A 16,517-nucleotide genomic window follows, 5' to 3' on the forward strand; every position below is an offset into this window, starting at 1 on the left:
GCTTACACCTCAAAACTTTGATTGATCGAGGTGCAGCATATCACTTTTCCTGAAGAGTGAGCAAAAATCTCTGACATCAGCTAGTACAACAGATTTTCCCTGTGCCAGTTCAACAGGTGGGACAGAGTGATGGGATTAATGGAGAGCCCTCAGACTCAGCAGAGATGGCTACAGTGAGATGTGGTTACTCCTGCCCCATTGCCTTTGCAGAAGTAGCTCGGCCATAAGTCAAGTGCTGCTGAACTCCTCTAGTCTTTGCAGCTTAGGATATTAAAATAAACCAGGGATAATTGTGTATCAGATTATTACTTTTGGTGGCTCAGCTCTGTAGATCAGGGACAAGAACATCTGAGCGGGACAGGGCAGACAACTGATTGTAATCTGTAATTGTTGTGAGTCAGAGCAGTAGAGAAGTTTCTGGTTTAGCTTTGCCAAACGAAGGGCACTCTACGTGGATACATGGAGAAGTTAAAATAGTTCTCCTCTTCCCAGTATATAAGTTAAGGAATAAGGTCCCATGAAGAAAACAGCTACCCAAACAGATCATTTAGGCTGGAAATCAGTGACAGCTTGTAACTGTCAAAGGAGTGAAGTTTTGATCCAAGTTTCCAGTAATACAGAATCTTATCTAATCAGTCTTTGCCTTTGCGATACTGTGGTAGGAACACTGCAAAAGCAAGAAAGATTGCCTGGTTCTGCTGACTGCATTTCCAGCTCAGCACCTCCTCTTTCTCATGAACTCACGTGTATTTAATCTAGTCAAAGACATTGCCATTTCCATACCTGTGCATTGCACAGCATGTCTACAGCATTTTCTACAAGATGGGGTGTAAGTGCTGGGGAGTGAAGGGAGGGAGGAATGAGTATCTTCATGTTCTCCACCTTCTTCCCAAATCTCAGATCTCTCTGAAGTAGGGGTCAATGCTACCAACAATACTGGAATTTACAAAGAGCTGGGCATATCAGCCTACCAGCTCACATTCAGACACTTAATTTTTCAGACACTTGTTTTCAGCTGTAAGACAACTAAGAGTTTCAAGCTACTAGAAACATGTAGTATTTCCTAAAGTCAAAGATTAACTATAAGGCACAGAAGGGGGTGTGTTAAATAGCAGCTTTAAACCACAAGTCTCATCAAGCAGGCATAAGCGAACTCAGCTCACCAACCACAGCATGAAGTAGACTGCAAGGAGTAACTATCATAGTAAGAAGTATCTTAATCTCTCAAACAAGGAAAGAAACCAGGAACCAAATCCAAAGAACCTGGAAACTTCAGAACATGGAACAGATTTCAAGCAGCTCAAAAATAACATACAAATGCAAAAGTGATAAACTGTTTTTGAAAATTAATAGCAAGAAATTGCCATCTCAAGCTTTTCTACAGGTTCCAGTTCATCGGTAACCATTTGTCCTACTTAGCTATGGCAGCCAGCACAAAGATTTGTACCATGCAAAGGGGCACTGTGAGGAGGTCTCCAAGCAACTGCAAGCCAGATGAGGCTGTAAAAAATAGCAACAAAAGCAATACAACAACTCTTCAGCCAGTTATGCCACAAAAGCCCATTCCATGTGAGTTGCTATGAAGGGGCTCCACAGGCACTTACATGGATGGATACAGAAACAGTTACTGGAAAATAGCAAGCTGAAACCAAAAAAAGTACATGCTGAGAGGCAGCGTGTGAAGCTCTCCGCAGACTGATAACTGTGGAGACTAGTGGTCCTGCTGAAAAAAAAATAAACTGAGAACACTAACGGCCTTATGAATCCATACAAGGCCATGAGCACACACAAGTATCAAGGTTACACTGAGGCTGTAGAACTTGGACCACATCCAAGAATGTGATGGCAGCTATATATCGACAAAATCTACAGTATTAGTAGTTATTATTAATTATACATACTTATATAATTTTTAAAATATACGTGTGTGTATATATATATGCGCCCAGGTATCTGATGACAAAGGGATGCCTAAGTGACTTTCTAAACACCTACCTTGAAGGTACTGACATGTCAGTACAATCCTTTATTTTGAGTAAACTGCTGTTGCTCCAAACAGGTAACTATGAATGACTGTTGTGTGGCAATGGAACAACTGTGGGTACTGTGCGTACAGTTATCTACCATTCATAGTAACATCTTCACGTTACTAACAAAAACTGTTTAATGAATACAAGTTGTTCTAACAAATAACTGATCATGATCTGTGTCTCCTCACGACCTGATCCCTTATAGGGAAACAATTAGCCTCATTCATGCTAGGAACTTTTAACTGTTCTCCAAGTTAGCTTGGTCAGCAAGACCTTGAAGATTCACTGCAGCAGACTGCACTCTGCAATACAGACAAGAGTGTCCCTGTCTGTGTACAAATACAACAAACTGGGCAGGGAAAGGGAGTAAAATACCAGCAGGACTGAAAAAAATGGAAACAGAAAAACTATCTTCATAGGGCCTGTTAACATGGAATCCATTCAACATGCAGTCAGAAACACTTTCAGTTATACATCTCTCACCCACATCTGCTTTACATAGCAGCCATACAGCGTACTTGTGGGTGGGGATCACAGCTGTCAGCGGCAGAGAACCGAAGTACACTTGCAACAACAACAGAAGTCAGTATGACTAATCAGTACATGATTTGGGATATTAGTCTGGTTGCAGACAGTGATTAAGTCCCTACTTGACAGCACAGCAGTCTCCAAAAGAGATTACTGTCTCCAGGATCACCGTGTAATCAGTGAACTAAAATCTGGTTTTAACAGAACAAATTTAAAAGCAAATAAACCTGAGTTGTACTGGCTGGACATATTCCTTGCGAAATCGCTTAAGGTCGGCGCTGATGGGCTGCTCCCCCTTCTCGATTGCCAGCCTGTCTGCTTCAGTAGGCTCGGGCTCTGGGATTTCAAACCTACAAATAAAAGCACCAAAAAACTGATGGCAATTAAGATAAAACACAAACCCTTTATGTAGGACATGAAGAGCAATTGCAGTTAGAAAAAAAAATAAAATAGTGTGGTGAAACTCAAGTAACTCATCTAATATCCAGTTGGCCTGGAATTCCCTCCTCCCCTAGCTATGCACTGCTAACACACCCAGCTCTCGCCCTGATAATTCACTAGTTTCCTGGTCATCACAAGATGTCTAGACGAGGAGATAAGGTTTTTAACTACCTGCTAGTTTGATTAAGCGAAGATTAGAAGAAAGCTTAAGAGCAGCTTTATCACAGTATATTAAAATGTTGTTTACATTGAGTCTGTGCCTTTCAAACAAACTGCTTAGACCATTTCTGTTCTTATCTGCATTGAGACTTAAGCATACTTGAATAAACTCTCACAGTCAAGTTAAGCAGTTCAAAACATTACCACCCCACAGCTGAGGCACTCCAAGTGCTCCACCTAATACTTCATCCAAGTAACCCATTTAGCAAACTGGGAAGAAAAAGTTTGCATTAAAAACTGCATTGCTGTACCCTGGTTTAGAAGTTGCCATTTTACAAACTTCACTAAAACATGCGCCACATGGCACTGAGAACCTGAGAAGAAAAGGAGCAGGTAAATACACAAAGCCTTTCAATATCTTCAGAAAGGATGTCTACTACTTACCTTTCAATCAGTAAACTCAGCAGTTCCTGGGGCTTGCAAAAGGAGCGGTATGTGGTAAGGAAAGTACGTACAAAATTAGGATCTGTAAATAAATGAGAAAATGGAGTGTTTTTTTTTATCTGATTGCAAATTATCAAGAATAAAACACACACACATTCTCAGAAAAAGTTTAAATTGCAGAAAATACACTAAGGCTGTAAGTTAAGCACTGTAATTTCAAAAAACCCACCCTGAAATCATACTCCTTATGAAATTTTCAGTTAGTTCTTTAATGCATTTCCCCTGTAAAAGTATTCAACCGCACACACCATGTGCTTTCAAAAACTGTCTCAGTGTTGGCCTGTGGAATGACTTCCATTCCTTGAATATGCAGCTATTCCATGGTTTTATAAAGACAAAGAAAACATGGTAGGCTGCTTACTTTCCTGACACCAAAATTACCTATAGCACCCTGACAAAATGTTTGTCTTACCTGTTCTTAAAACATCTCCAGCAGCAGACACTGCACACCTGCCCCAGCCACACACTGCAGCACATAAGTACCCTCCATAGCAACAAAAATATGACAAGCAGCAGAGGCCTTACAAAGCAAATACCTGCAGCAGTTCAAGGCCCTGCATCTCCACAAGCCACCACACTTCCCTCCTGCTGTTCTCACTGCTGCTTTAGGTGTGTTTGCATGAGATGTGCCTATCCCACAAGCTACCACGTGTTTTATTAGACCCACTCTGCTATATTAGAAATAGTAAAGGGGAAATAATGTTCCCTTAATCTCTTTTGATTCCACTCTCTTGTGAGTTTCTTTGACCGTAAATGAGCAAGCTGATAAACAAGTCACTTTATTCTGAGCCATGATGGGTCAACATCTGGTCCTAATCCTGACAGCCCTGCAGCAGACCCTCTCCGAAGGGTAACAGCAGCGAGACACTGCTACTGTGCTCTGCTATCGTGTCATATGCAGCAGCTTCTGGGAGCAAATGAATGCTGAACTAGAGGAGAACTAGGCCTAGACAAGTGCATGTGCATATGCTTCCTCAGAAGTGTGGATTTTGGGTTGTTGGGAGTTTCTTTTTTCTTGCTGTTCTGCAAATAGTCGTGAATCTGTCAGCATTAGGTGCAGGTAGCTTACACCAGCAGTCTTCAACATGCGGGCAGCAAATTTCCTCCAATAAGCCCACAAAAGATTAAGACGCACACTGCTTTTACGAAGGCTTAAATTCCCTGCGGAGCTCTGCTCAACATCTGTAAGGGATCCATATACAGGAACATGCTTGCAAGCTTGCTCATTCAGTGATAACGCTGCTGAGTTTGCACCTTAGTCCTGCACTGGTCTGTTCTGCTTCCATGTCACATATACATTCACTCTTCAGTACTCTGTATGACACTTTAAAAGCAAATCATCCTCTAACCACTGAACAGGCAGGTAGAATCTGCTCTGCAGACAAGACCTCCAGTTCTCTTAAAATGGGGGCTGCTACTCTGCTCGTCACCCTGTGTTGGTTCCTTTATATTGTTTTTGAAATTAATTTATTTTTGTAAATGACACTCAATGAAACAGAAAATACAAGCAATGTGCTGCTGACAGTGGCTCGTGATTTAAATTCAAGAGTTTAACTCGGTATCTGCTACCTCCCATGGTATCCTGGTACCAACTGGGGACTTTGCTGACATGACAGACATCATTCTGCAAATGCAAAGCCTGTGTTCTGGAGCAAAGCCTGTTTCAAATTCATCTCAAACTAACGCAAATGTACAACAGAGTTTAAAAAAATCGTATCTGGACCTAAATACAAACAAAAAGCACCACCACGATCTGCTGAGAGTCCTTCCACATGCTGTTAGTCATCAAAATGCCCTTGTGGAGGCTGAGGGAGAGGATTTTGTTAGTCTTGGCTCCAAACACTGGAAAAAGCACACGGAAACCCAAGAGGCAATGCTTTCATTGAAGATTCCAAAGGGCAAAGTGGCAAGTACTTGCGCTATAAAAACTGAAGTTACACTATCAAACTAGTACTCAAACACATCAGTTCATTCAGGAAAAGTGCTTCCAACAAAAAAAGTAAGTTTCCAAGTACCAAACCCCCTCACATTTTAGAAACTGATTACTTGGGACTCACAGACAACACAACTGCAGATTACTTGCATACCAACTAGTTGCATCAACACTGAGCTTCAAGGTGGGAAATGCTTTTTTTTTAATATAATATACAGCTTCACACTATCTAGCCTTCGGTTTTACAAAATGACTCACTTAAATACCAGGGTGTTTTGAAAAAAACACAAAGAAAACCATTACTATTCGAGTAGTTTTACAAAAATTGCACACCACTTCCACCAGCATGTGTCAGCTTCACTGTGTTTCCTTTCAGTATGTGCTTTTCACTCCAAACCTAAGATCCAGCATTTTCATCAACATTACCAGCACTTCATGTTACTACTTCAGGTTTAATTTTTGTGGGTTTAAGATAGCATTTCATGGGACAGTCTGAAAAATGCTGATTGTGATTTGCATCCTTTTCTACTGAGGGCCTTCACAAAGCAGCAGGTTGAAGTATAATAAATATAACCTCCAACCTTTTTCTTCCTCCAGAGTCACACAGCCTGTAACTGCTTTAGAGCCATGATGGTCTCAGGAAACATACTAGTGGCTCCTATTGGACCACCTGTACTTTTTTTGCGGGGTACAGGGAAAAGGGAAAGGGAAGGACTTGCATACCCCATGTTTTCTTACACCTTTGCTTACAAAGCCAGTTGATTTAACAACAGATACTGGTGGGGTTTTTTCTGCAAATCTTGCTTTACATTTAACTATACACAGAAAAAAAAACCCCCAACCAAACAAACAAGAGATAAAAGGATTAATTTCATCACCCATACAAGCATGACCTTAAAAAACATATATATAACAAAGGTACAACAGGATACCTGCATACATATGGTACGTTAACCTTTCAATTAATTTCACCACTGTTCCTCCTTTGATGATAGGAATTCTGCTTTACATTTAACTATACACAGAAAAAAAAACCCCCAACCAAACAAACAAGAGATAAAAGGATTAATTTCATCACCCATACAAGCATGACCTTAAAAAACATATATATAACAAAGGTACAACAGGATACCTGCATACATATGGTACGTTAACCTTTCAATTAATTTCACCACTGTTCCTCCTTTGATGATAGGAATTCCATTCACTTCAGAGTCCTCCACTACAAAACGATACACGTTTGGGCTGGGCAACCTCAGTGGCTGTTCATTTTCTTCTTGCAGTAACACTGAATCAAGCATCCTATCGAGAGTACTGCGATACTGGAGGGAAATCAGAGCAGCCATCCAGTTACTCTTCTCTTCAGCAGACTTGGCAGCAAACAGTATACTGTTTTCATCTTTAGACACCAGTTCAAAAGCATGTTTATATTCAGATGTGTCATCTTTGTCAATAATCTGTATTTTCCTCATGACAATTTTTTCCTTCAGTCTATACTCTGCATTGCTGTAACCAGGAAGCCGTGATTGACCATGATTAGTTTTACAGCTGATCATTAAACCATCAAAGAGAAAGATGTGCCGTTCATGTTTGGCTCCTATTTTCGTCAAGCTACCTTCCATTATGAATTCATTACAGCACTGCCCAATATCTTTGCCTTCCCAGCCATCAATATTTTTCTGGATTTCATTCATTTTCTTGATGGCCAAGTGCTTGCTTCTTATTTGTCGGTGATAGAAGCGACAGACTGGCTCCCTTGAATGAATTAAAAAAAAGGTCATGATGGGCACATTCCACATTTGCCATCCCAAGACACACACACACACACAAAAATCTCAAGTAAATTAATTATGTCATTATTTCTTTGCACTAAATATGCCCTAACCAAGCTTACTGTTCCAAATAAGCCACATGCACTGTTTTGGCTAGGGAAGGAGTATGATACTGACATTACTCATAGAAGTGGACCATGAAGGTTTTGGGCTGCTACTCTATTTACAAAGAAAACTGGCATAAAGACATGCCTTGAAAAGGAAATATATACACATTATCTAACAAGAAAAAAGTTACAATTCCTTCCACATCATTTATCTCCTTCTCTGTCACCTCTGGGAAACCAGAGCAGTTTTGTGGATTGTTACCCAGGCCGACGTCTTGGGGAGTGTTTGCTGTAAATGCGCTCCATGCTGCACTGCAGATTCAGAAGAGCAGTAATGGCCTGTTTTAAGCACTCCCGATCCTCTTCATCTTCACTGCATTACTGCAATTGCTGTGAGAGAATAAACATTTTTTTTTTCAGATTTGTCTAATTTATAGAAGGCTGGAAGACTGACAAACATTCTTACACAGTGTTATCCACACTACTCAGTGAAGTCAGTGACTTCAAGTTGATACAACATTATTACAAGAAGCAGACTCAAAACTAGCTATGCATGTAGTAAAAAACATTTGTCAGATAGAAAAAGTCAGTAGATAATAGGAAAGTGCAGGCGGGAGTTTAGAAAGATAACCTTTTCCCCTTTTACTGAGAGCCAACACAAACTGTCAGATACTGGTTTTCCCGTTATCTTTTCAACCATGTCCTGTGTCGTGACTGATATTATTAAGTAGTTTGGAAGTTTGAAATAGATGAGAATTAAATGCTGCTTTATGTAACTATGTGTAGTATTACTTCAATGAGTCAAGCTCAACGTTACAGAGCAAATTTAAAAGATGGAATGACCAAGATTCTCTCTTTGCTTCTTACCATTCTAAATTCTGCCATCTTGAGCAAACACATCTATTTCAAGTAGAAATGTCAATTTTGCATGATGCAAACTAACATAGAAAAAAAAAAAGTCTGAAATTCAAAATTTGTGACTAATAACAAAATATAGAGACAGTGAGAATCTACGTATTTCCTTTTTATAAAGACGAGGTCACCACCACTAGGCAGAAACCTTCTGAATTAGGAAATTCAACAGGCTTTTTATACACTTTGTAGCAATATGCTTTGAGCAAAGCCTATTCACAGAGTTCCTCTTTTTGGTTCCTTAAGGTGATCACTCCTAAAGTAGTACCAATATAAAGAAATAAGATTTTTCTTTTTAATCCCTTTCATGCTCAAGATCTTACAAACTTTTCAGAAGAAAATTCAAGCAAATAGATCGTTGAGCAAAATCTAGACAAAATGCCACGCAGTTTTGGATAAAGTTTGTTTTACCTACATACTTTAAGAGAAATCTTACTTACAATCACTCAGCATGGCAGAAGCCTTCTTTTCCTTTCCCCACTATGTTCCCTCAGCAAGGATATGTAGCTTCCTCTAAAAGTAATTAAGAGAACAGGATTTGACCAGATTGGTCCACTCTCTTAACGTAATTTATATTATTAAAAGTTTTATTTTTCACATGCCCAAACAACCTCCATCTTGCATATTAGAGAAATGAAAGTTTCACGGCCAAAAATTTTCAGGAAGTTTAAGAGCTGAGGAACAGTACAGGGAAGGGAAAAATAAGCTGTCTATCTCTGTGGAAACCCTTCTTCTCCTTACCTTTCCTCCACAGAAATGCAAAGGACACAAAAATGGTATGAAAAGATGACAAGTGCAAAATCCTAAATGTGGGAAAAGCTACTAAGTCTGATAAAATACTTTCTCCTTGCTTGTGCGGAGCAGAATTTCTTGCATCCCCTTTCCAAATGGAGCTGTGTTTGCAGTTAATAGATATCAAATGGCAAGTTTTGCTCTTTTTTTGTATTAAAAAGGAAAAAAAACCCACCAACCACACATGTGTATTTGAAAGTAATCTAATCTGTTTCTACAATGTAATGCACGGATTCCTGAAGATCAGGCAGATCACCTGAAGCTATCTCATTCTCTGTAATCACTGGACTAACATCTGGTTTTCCAAATGCCAGTTCTTAACAAGCATTTTTCCAATTAAACACCAGATGCAGAAGTGTACCATGCTTGCTAATCAGAGAAGATATGTAAATCTTCACAAAAGGGAAAACTGAGAATATTAACCATTCAATTTATGGCACAGAAAATAATCAGAAAATAGTAATAAAGAACACTGTTAACTTAAAATTATACCGTGGTGATCCTGTGGAATACTGACCAGGGTTTCTCTGTCAGTCAATGATTAGGTAACAGCAGAAAAGATCGGAAGGCTGACTTTCATGTTTTGGGTTGCTTAATAACAACACAGTGAGTCACATGCAAGAATATCCCTAATTCTTGTGCCTGCAAGTCACATAAGAAGGAAGGATATACTCTGTATTCAATACATAACAGCCTTCTTGGACTCAAACAGACCTCTGCTTACCTTCAGATAAGGTAATGGTACACCTAACTGACATCTTGCTTGGGATTTGGATGGATTATATGACCCCTTGAGTTCTTTGCACTGCATTTAATGTTTCCTGGAACTCTGGTATCAACAGACACATTTACAAAAACACACCTTGACCTTAAAAGTCTGATGAATCACAAAATCACAGAACAGTCTGGGTCGGAAGGGACCTTAAAGATCATCCAGTTCCAAGCCCCTGTCACAGGCAGGGACATCTTCCACTAGAGCAGGCTGCTCCAACCCCCGTCCAACCTGGCCTTGAACACTGCCAGGGATGGGGCAGCCACAGCACCTCTGGGCACCCTGTGCCAGCACACAACTAGAATGTACTTGGCTTACCTGTTTGCAAGACCTAACAACTTTTGATTGCTACTACTAATTTTCTGTTCAAGATTGTTTTACCTCTTTAGCATGACTTCCTTCAACCTGTGCTATCATCATTCCTTCCAAATCAACCTACAGCAGGTTCATTTCTGTCAATACCTGAACAATAACCTGACTTAAGGTGTTCAAAGAGCATTTGCTGGTGACCTCTACAGAGTCATGAAAACCTGCCAAACCAAACTATTCCAACATGGTGTCTCCAAATGACATCCAGCCCTTATGCCTCTTGCTTGTGCAAAAAGGAATTTCTGATGCAAGTCCTGCAACAGAGGCTGTACAAACAGGTTTTTACACCAGTGAGAAAAGATCTACAAAATTTTTTTACACTTTCATTCATTTTAGTTTTGTAAAAGAGCAAACATCGAGGCCTGCACTTCTGTAAATCATTCATTATTTTATTTACCTCCCAATCCACTAGGGTTTTTTGGGTAACTTTAAGAGTAACAGTCTCAATCTTAGCTTCTCTCCCTACTGAACCCATAAAAATATTAAGTATTCTGTTGCTTCCATTTTTGCTAGGTCTCTTTCAACCATTGTTCCTGGAGACAAACACAATGATAACAGAGAAGCAGTACCATCAATTTATAATATATTGTTGAATAAATACTTTATCCTTAAAAACACCCTGCTTGTTAAAAAAAATCACTGCTGCAAATTTGTTTTCAAACTACAATATAAAATTCAATTTTTAAACCTGCAACTAAAGTGATCACAACGAAAGACTCTGCAATTACCATTTTTCCCTATATTTAAGATTTCTGCTCTGCTCATGCTTACAAGGTTAGAAGGATTCGAGACAGTCAAGTGTCAGCCTCTGCAGCTGAATCCTAATTCTATTCAGAAATCTTGTATACTGTGGATAAAGGTCAAATTTAATCATTTTCACCACTAAATTCCCTAATTAAAAAAGGCATTGCCTAGGAGTATCTTTCATGCAGCACGTTGCTGTATTTTCCAACTTAAAACCAAATAAATAACAAAATGGTTTTGCACTATCTGCCAGACTTAACTCTTCAAAGATATGAGGAATTTTACAAACATGCATGTATAACCTGAGCCTATCAATATTAATGAGAGATATGAGCTTTACTTCTTTGATCAGTTTATTTTTTTTTTGGAAGATGTCCTTATAGAAACATAAATTTTATGAAATTTTATGAAGGCAAACACTAAACCTATGGCAATGTAAAGTTTCTGTTCTTAATAGACACAGTTCAGTAATCTAGAGGAAAATTCACTGACTGTTAGAGTCACTAAATCATTTAGGTTAGAAAAGACCTTTAAGGTCATCAAGTCCAAGTGTTAACCCAGCACTGCCAAGCCCACCACTAAACCATGTCCCTGAGCACCACATTACCTCCAGGGATGGTGACTCAACCACCACCAAGCCTGTTCAGTGCTTGAGAACCCTATGGGGGAAGAAATTTTTCCTAATACCTAATCTAAACCTCCCCTGGAGCAGCTTGAGGCCATTTCCTCTTGTCCTGTTGCTTGTTACTTGGGAAAAAGAGAGCAACCCCCACCCCGCTACAACCTCCTTTCAGGTGGAGAGTTTGGGTTGTTTTGGGCTGGTCTGTTGTATTTTGGGGGGTTGTTTAAGTTTTGTTAACTGTTTTCTAAACTGACTATTAATAGAAATGCTTAAAGATTAAAAATCTATTGAGACCACCTGGATTTAAACCTTTCTACAAAATATTGGTTAACCATACATTGGAGATGTGTCACTCACAGGTCAAAACAAAACATCCTTATTTTTACTTATCTATATCAAGACATGAAAAAATCAGAGCAGTCATAATGAAAACAAGACTGAAATTGAAGAAAAGAGAAAAAAAGGACTATGTGCCAGGTGCTAACTACGGATCTGGTCTTAACTGCTATTTTTTGGATTCAGATTCTTTTGAGAAATTTTTCTGTTTTATTATATGCAAGGTCTATGCTGCAAAGTTTCCTTTTTTTCCTTTATACAAGTAAATCCTTTGAAATACAAAGAGCATATAGCACGCTGGTACAACACTGCTAGTATCACTGTGATCTCTGTTACTATTTCAAAATGTCAGCCTATAGCCACAGCATATTTCACCTGTTTAAGTATATCCCAGTTAGTTAATAATTCACTTACTCTTATAAGCATAACTTTCCCAACACAAAGGGACAAACCTTTTTTACAGTATCCTCATCTACTTGAAAAATACTTACAGATTTGAGCTTTTTAAAAGAGACTGCATTTTCTACAGCAACATTACTTTTTCTTACTCAAGAATGATTATTATAGATCTCAGATGTTAAAATTCTGCTGACCGCTGGCCTCTCTTGTCATAACTCACAGCAAAAACATTTGCTTGTAAGCAAAAAGATACACGCTTAGTTACTTTTTGGCTTTTAGTTGTTATACCCAAGGGAAATATGTACTGATGTGAACCACCTTGCTAGTGCACGTAACAATAAAGTATGTGCAAGTGATTTGCACTCAAACCAACCGCGGCTGTTCTAAAATAAGTAATGCCTCAACAGGCAGAATTGCTTATGAATGCAGACTAGATGCCAACCTAAACAACTTGTACGGTAAGACCCCTGAAATATGTCCTACAGGAATAACTTTTTATCATCTGAATCAGACTTCCATAAAGCCTGAGATTTCATCAGTGTCATTTCGTAGAAAGTAAGAAAATAATAGTGCTTATTTGAATTCCTCCTCAATATGGAGAAAAGTGTGGTATTTCTTCCACTTAGGACTCAGGACAAATGGGTGAACGTTAAGAATGAATTATTCTGATTCTGCTGAAAGGAAGTGCCTCCCCAACCCCCAAAATAAAACCAGCTGAGCTGCGACTGGAGTGTGACTTGAGACTGAGAATACTGATCTGAATTATGCGTAGCTTTTTCTGAATGGACAAAAAAATCAGATCTCAAGGAAACAGAAATTATATTTGCATGTTAAATTTTAAACTATATTACAACTCAAGTTCGGTAAAGGTTTATTTAATAAAATACAGTTATTTAAAATGTCCATATTGGAGCAATAGATGCTTTTGAACATTTTTCAATACAACATTACTTTTCAGACCTATACTAACTGGTGTCAAATGAATGTTTTCTAATCTCTCAATTTTCAGAAACAGTAAGTAACCTCTAATCACCTATTTAAAAGCCCAGATTCTCCGTATTAAGAAATGGTTTTGGCAGGAAACAAGAGTGTGGCTTCATTTACCTGTAATAATTCGAAGTAGTGCAAACAATGATAGACTGGGATAAGCATGAGTCGTGGGAGGACGTATCGTACAGCTTCTTTAAACCCTTCTGCAGTAGACTGCAAACGGAAAATAAACATGATTATTACACTGAAATACTCAAAACGGGACTAGACAAGTTAATATTGCTTTGAGTAAGAGGGTTGTGCTAGACACATCCAGGGTGCTCCTTCCGTTCTACATTACGCTATGCTTACATCTATTAGTAAGAAAGAACAATATAAGTCTGCCAAAAGGTTTTTGTCTAATGAAACTCATCGTAAGATTCAGAGACACATAAATGCTCTAATATTAAGCAAACAGAATCTGTAACACCAAACACCATCTTCCAGGCACTGCAAGCAGCCTTTTCCATCAATACATTTTGATTTTAATGCATACTCACTAGTGAACCCATAGCTCCAAAACCACCACTAACTCCTGCAAGTACTGGCACAATCTCTCTCCTTAAAATGGTATCTAGTTGGATGGTCCATTTTTTTGCTAGAAACAGAAAATATAAGAAGCTAGAGGACTAAGCCACCCAGAAGTCATTTTATAAGCATCCTTTAATTCACGTATTGCAATCTGTACCACCTTTGTATTTCGGCACTCTGTGCAGAACTCAATTAATAGCATTAGTTCAAGGTGACAACACCTTAAAATAATGCCATGTTTATGACTAAGCTGCATACCTTATTCCCCAGTCAACGGCCACAACCCAGAAGGCGGAGAATGCTTGACTATATTTTGAAAAAAGCTAATACCCATTTCCAAAATAACATGTTTTGAAAACGGGTAGGGCCACATGTTTAGGGCCACAGTTTGCTGCAGAATTTAAAGCAAACAGTGGAATGTTAAAGACCAGCCAGGATTCTCATACAATCGAATAAACTCGCCACCAATTTCCCTCTAATGTCCTCTCCTCCCAGTTACATACATTGTGCTCCAGTTTATATCCATTACATATATAGAAGTCTCATCAAGTACTGAAGACATTAGTATCTCCTCTCCCTCCGAAACTGAGAATCACGAGTTTATGACCCAGAAAATGAGTTACAATTTTTTTCCCATTCTCAGCAGTTAATTAACACAATACTTCAGGTTGTAGATGAGGAGAGGTTTTCCAAAGGATAGTGAATCCCTTCCATCTTCCATAACAAAATAACTATTGAATGGAAACTGAATTATCTGATCTCCTTTTTGGAAATGACCTTTCCCCCCATTTAAAACTTCTGGCTGTGTCTCCCTGCAATGGCCAGAGACAGCTCATACATATCCATGGCCCAGAGCTTGGACGTCTGCCTTAATGTCATGGCTTGGAGGAGTGTGAAGAAACATCCCCAGGAAAGCCCAAACCTTTCTATAGTGAGGACAGTCAAAAAGGAGGCCAGATTCACAGTCAAATTACTTGATTACCAATTTAATATGGAATAGGGCTTTGGGCTTTAAATTTGCTAGGGAGGTGGGTAAAGGGCCTGACTTCATTCACCAAGCAGTATTTGAGTGAGATGATCAGGCTTACTAAGCACTCATCGCTGAAGAGGAAACACTCACCCTGAAGGAATGGCTCAGAGGAATCTCAGCTTGCAGAGACAAGCTGCGCCCCAGTGAACCCTATAAACTAAGCACTACTATAATAGGTTTAGCTGGGAGCACCACTGACCAAACACTTGCTCAGCAGCTTCTCCAAGTGCATTTCTGAACACAAGCTCAGTCCTCTGAGGAGTAGCCCTTAACAGATCTGCCACACTGACAGAAGGAAGCAATAAAACCCAAAAAATATATATTAACAAATCACATATGATCTTGCTGGATAGTTCTATTAAAGAAATTATCCAAGAAAAACTGCCAGTCCCAGCCTCAGTGCTGAACAAGGAGGCCTTAGATATGCATGGAAGAAAATGAAAAGATTGTGCCTGGGTGCCTGTGTTTGGCATTAAAAGGTAAAACAGAAGTACAAGTGGCAGGTATGAGAAGTCACCCTCTATTCTCAAGTAAGAGAGTCTGATGTGAGGACAAAAAAACCTGCAAAAAAAGTATGGATGGCACAGAGCTATATCCAGTTCTTACAGGAAGAGGCAAGAGTCCAGATATCTTACAACACAATAGGTCAGAATCTAAAGGATTTGGTCCTCAGTAGGAAATAAAGAATGACAATTTCAAACCTTTGACATATGAGACCTAAAGCAATTCAGTATTTCTCATTTGCACTCACCTGAAAGTGGAGAGCAACAGCAGGTTTTGCCATTAAGTTATTAAAATGCTCATGAAATTGTGGAGAAAGAATATCCTGGGACAAGGTTTCATATGGATCAAAGGCTTGCTCCTAAAGAAAACCAGAGAATTATATAAACATATGAAGGATGCAAGATATTTCTCTCCCAGCTGGTACAATTAATTCCCTTAATAAGCTGATGTATAAGCAGAACTTTTCAAGACAAGATTGATTTTGCAAAATAACTTCTCAGTAAACCACAAGCCTTTTTCACTTCTAAATTTGAGATGTACACAACATTTTCTCAGCATTCCCCAGTCTCACCGTATTTATCACTAACACAAACTTTATTCTACTGAAGGGAAGTTCTTGCTTTCATCCCACCCACATTTTACACTGAATGGCAATTTACCTTCTCTGGCAATAAAGAACGACATTTCAGAAAGAAGTGCAGGGCCCCCAGCGTAAGAAGTACATGGACCTGTTGGGAGTGAGCCCAGGAGAGGCCATGAAGGGCTGGAGCTGAGAGAGGTGGGCTTGTTCAGCCTGGAGAAGTTCTGGGAAGAACTTAGAGCAGCTTCCAGTGCCTAAAAGGGCTGACAAGAAAGCTGGAAAGGGGCTTTTCACAAGGGTAGGGATACGACAAGGGGGAATGGCTTTAAACTGACAGAGGGGAGATTTAGATTAGATATTAGGAAGAAGTTCTTCCCTGTGAGGGTGCTGAGGCGCTGGCACAGGGTGCCCAGAGAAGCTGTG

General features: G+C 39.3%; 1 protein-coding gene across 1 annotated transcript in view; it reads right to left on the bottom strand.

Annotated features, from left to right (window-relative positions):
• The window catches only part of SOS2 (son of sevenless homolog 2 (Drosophila)), a gene marked incomplete at its 5' end in the record, with an annotated part of 41,594 nt that overhangs the window by 12,883 nt on the left and 12,194 nt on the right, over positions 1-16,517 (bottom strand). Inside the window, 6 exon segments of the mRNA XM_010017798.1 lie at positions 2,786-2,908; positions 3,603-3,684; positions 6,728-7,350; positions 7,737-7,864; positions 13,525-13,623; positions 15,762-15,872. Coding sequence (XP_010016100.1) covers positions 2,786-2,908; positions 3,603-3,684; positions 6,728-7,350; positions 7,737-7,864; positions 13,525-13,623; positions 15,762-15,872 — 1,166 coding nt within the window.

This window comes from Nestor notabilis, unplaced genomic scaffold (assembly GCF_000696875.1).
Source record: "Nestor notabilis isolate BGI_N333 unplaced genomic scaffold, ASM69687v1 scaffold16037, whole genome shotgun sequence".
Taxonomy (NCBI): Eukaryota; Metazoa; Chordata; class Aves; order Psittaciformes; family Psittacidae; genus Nestor; species Nestor notabilis.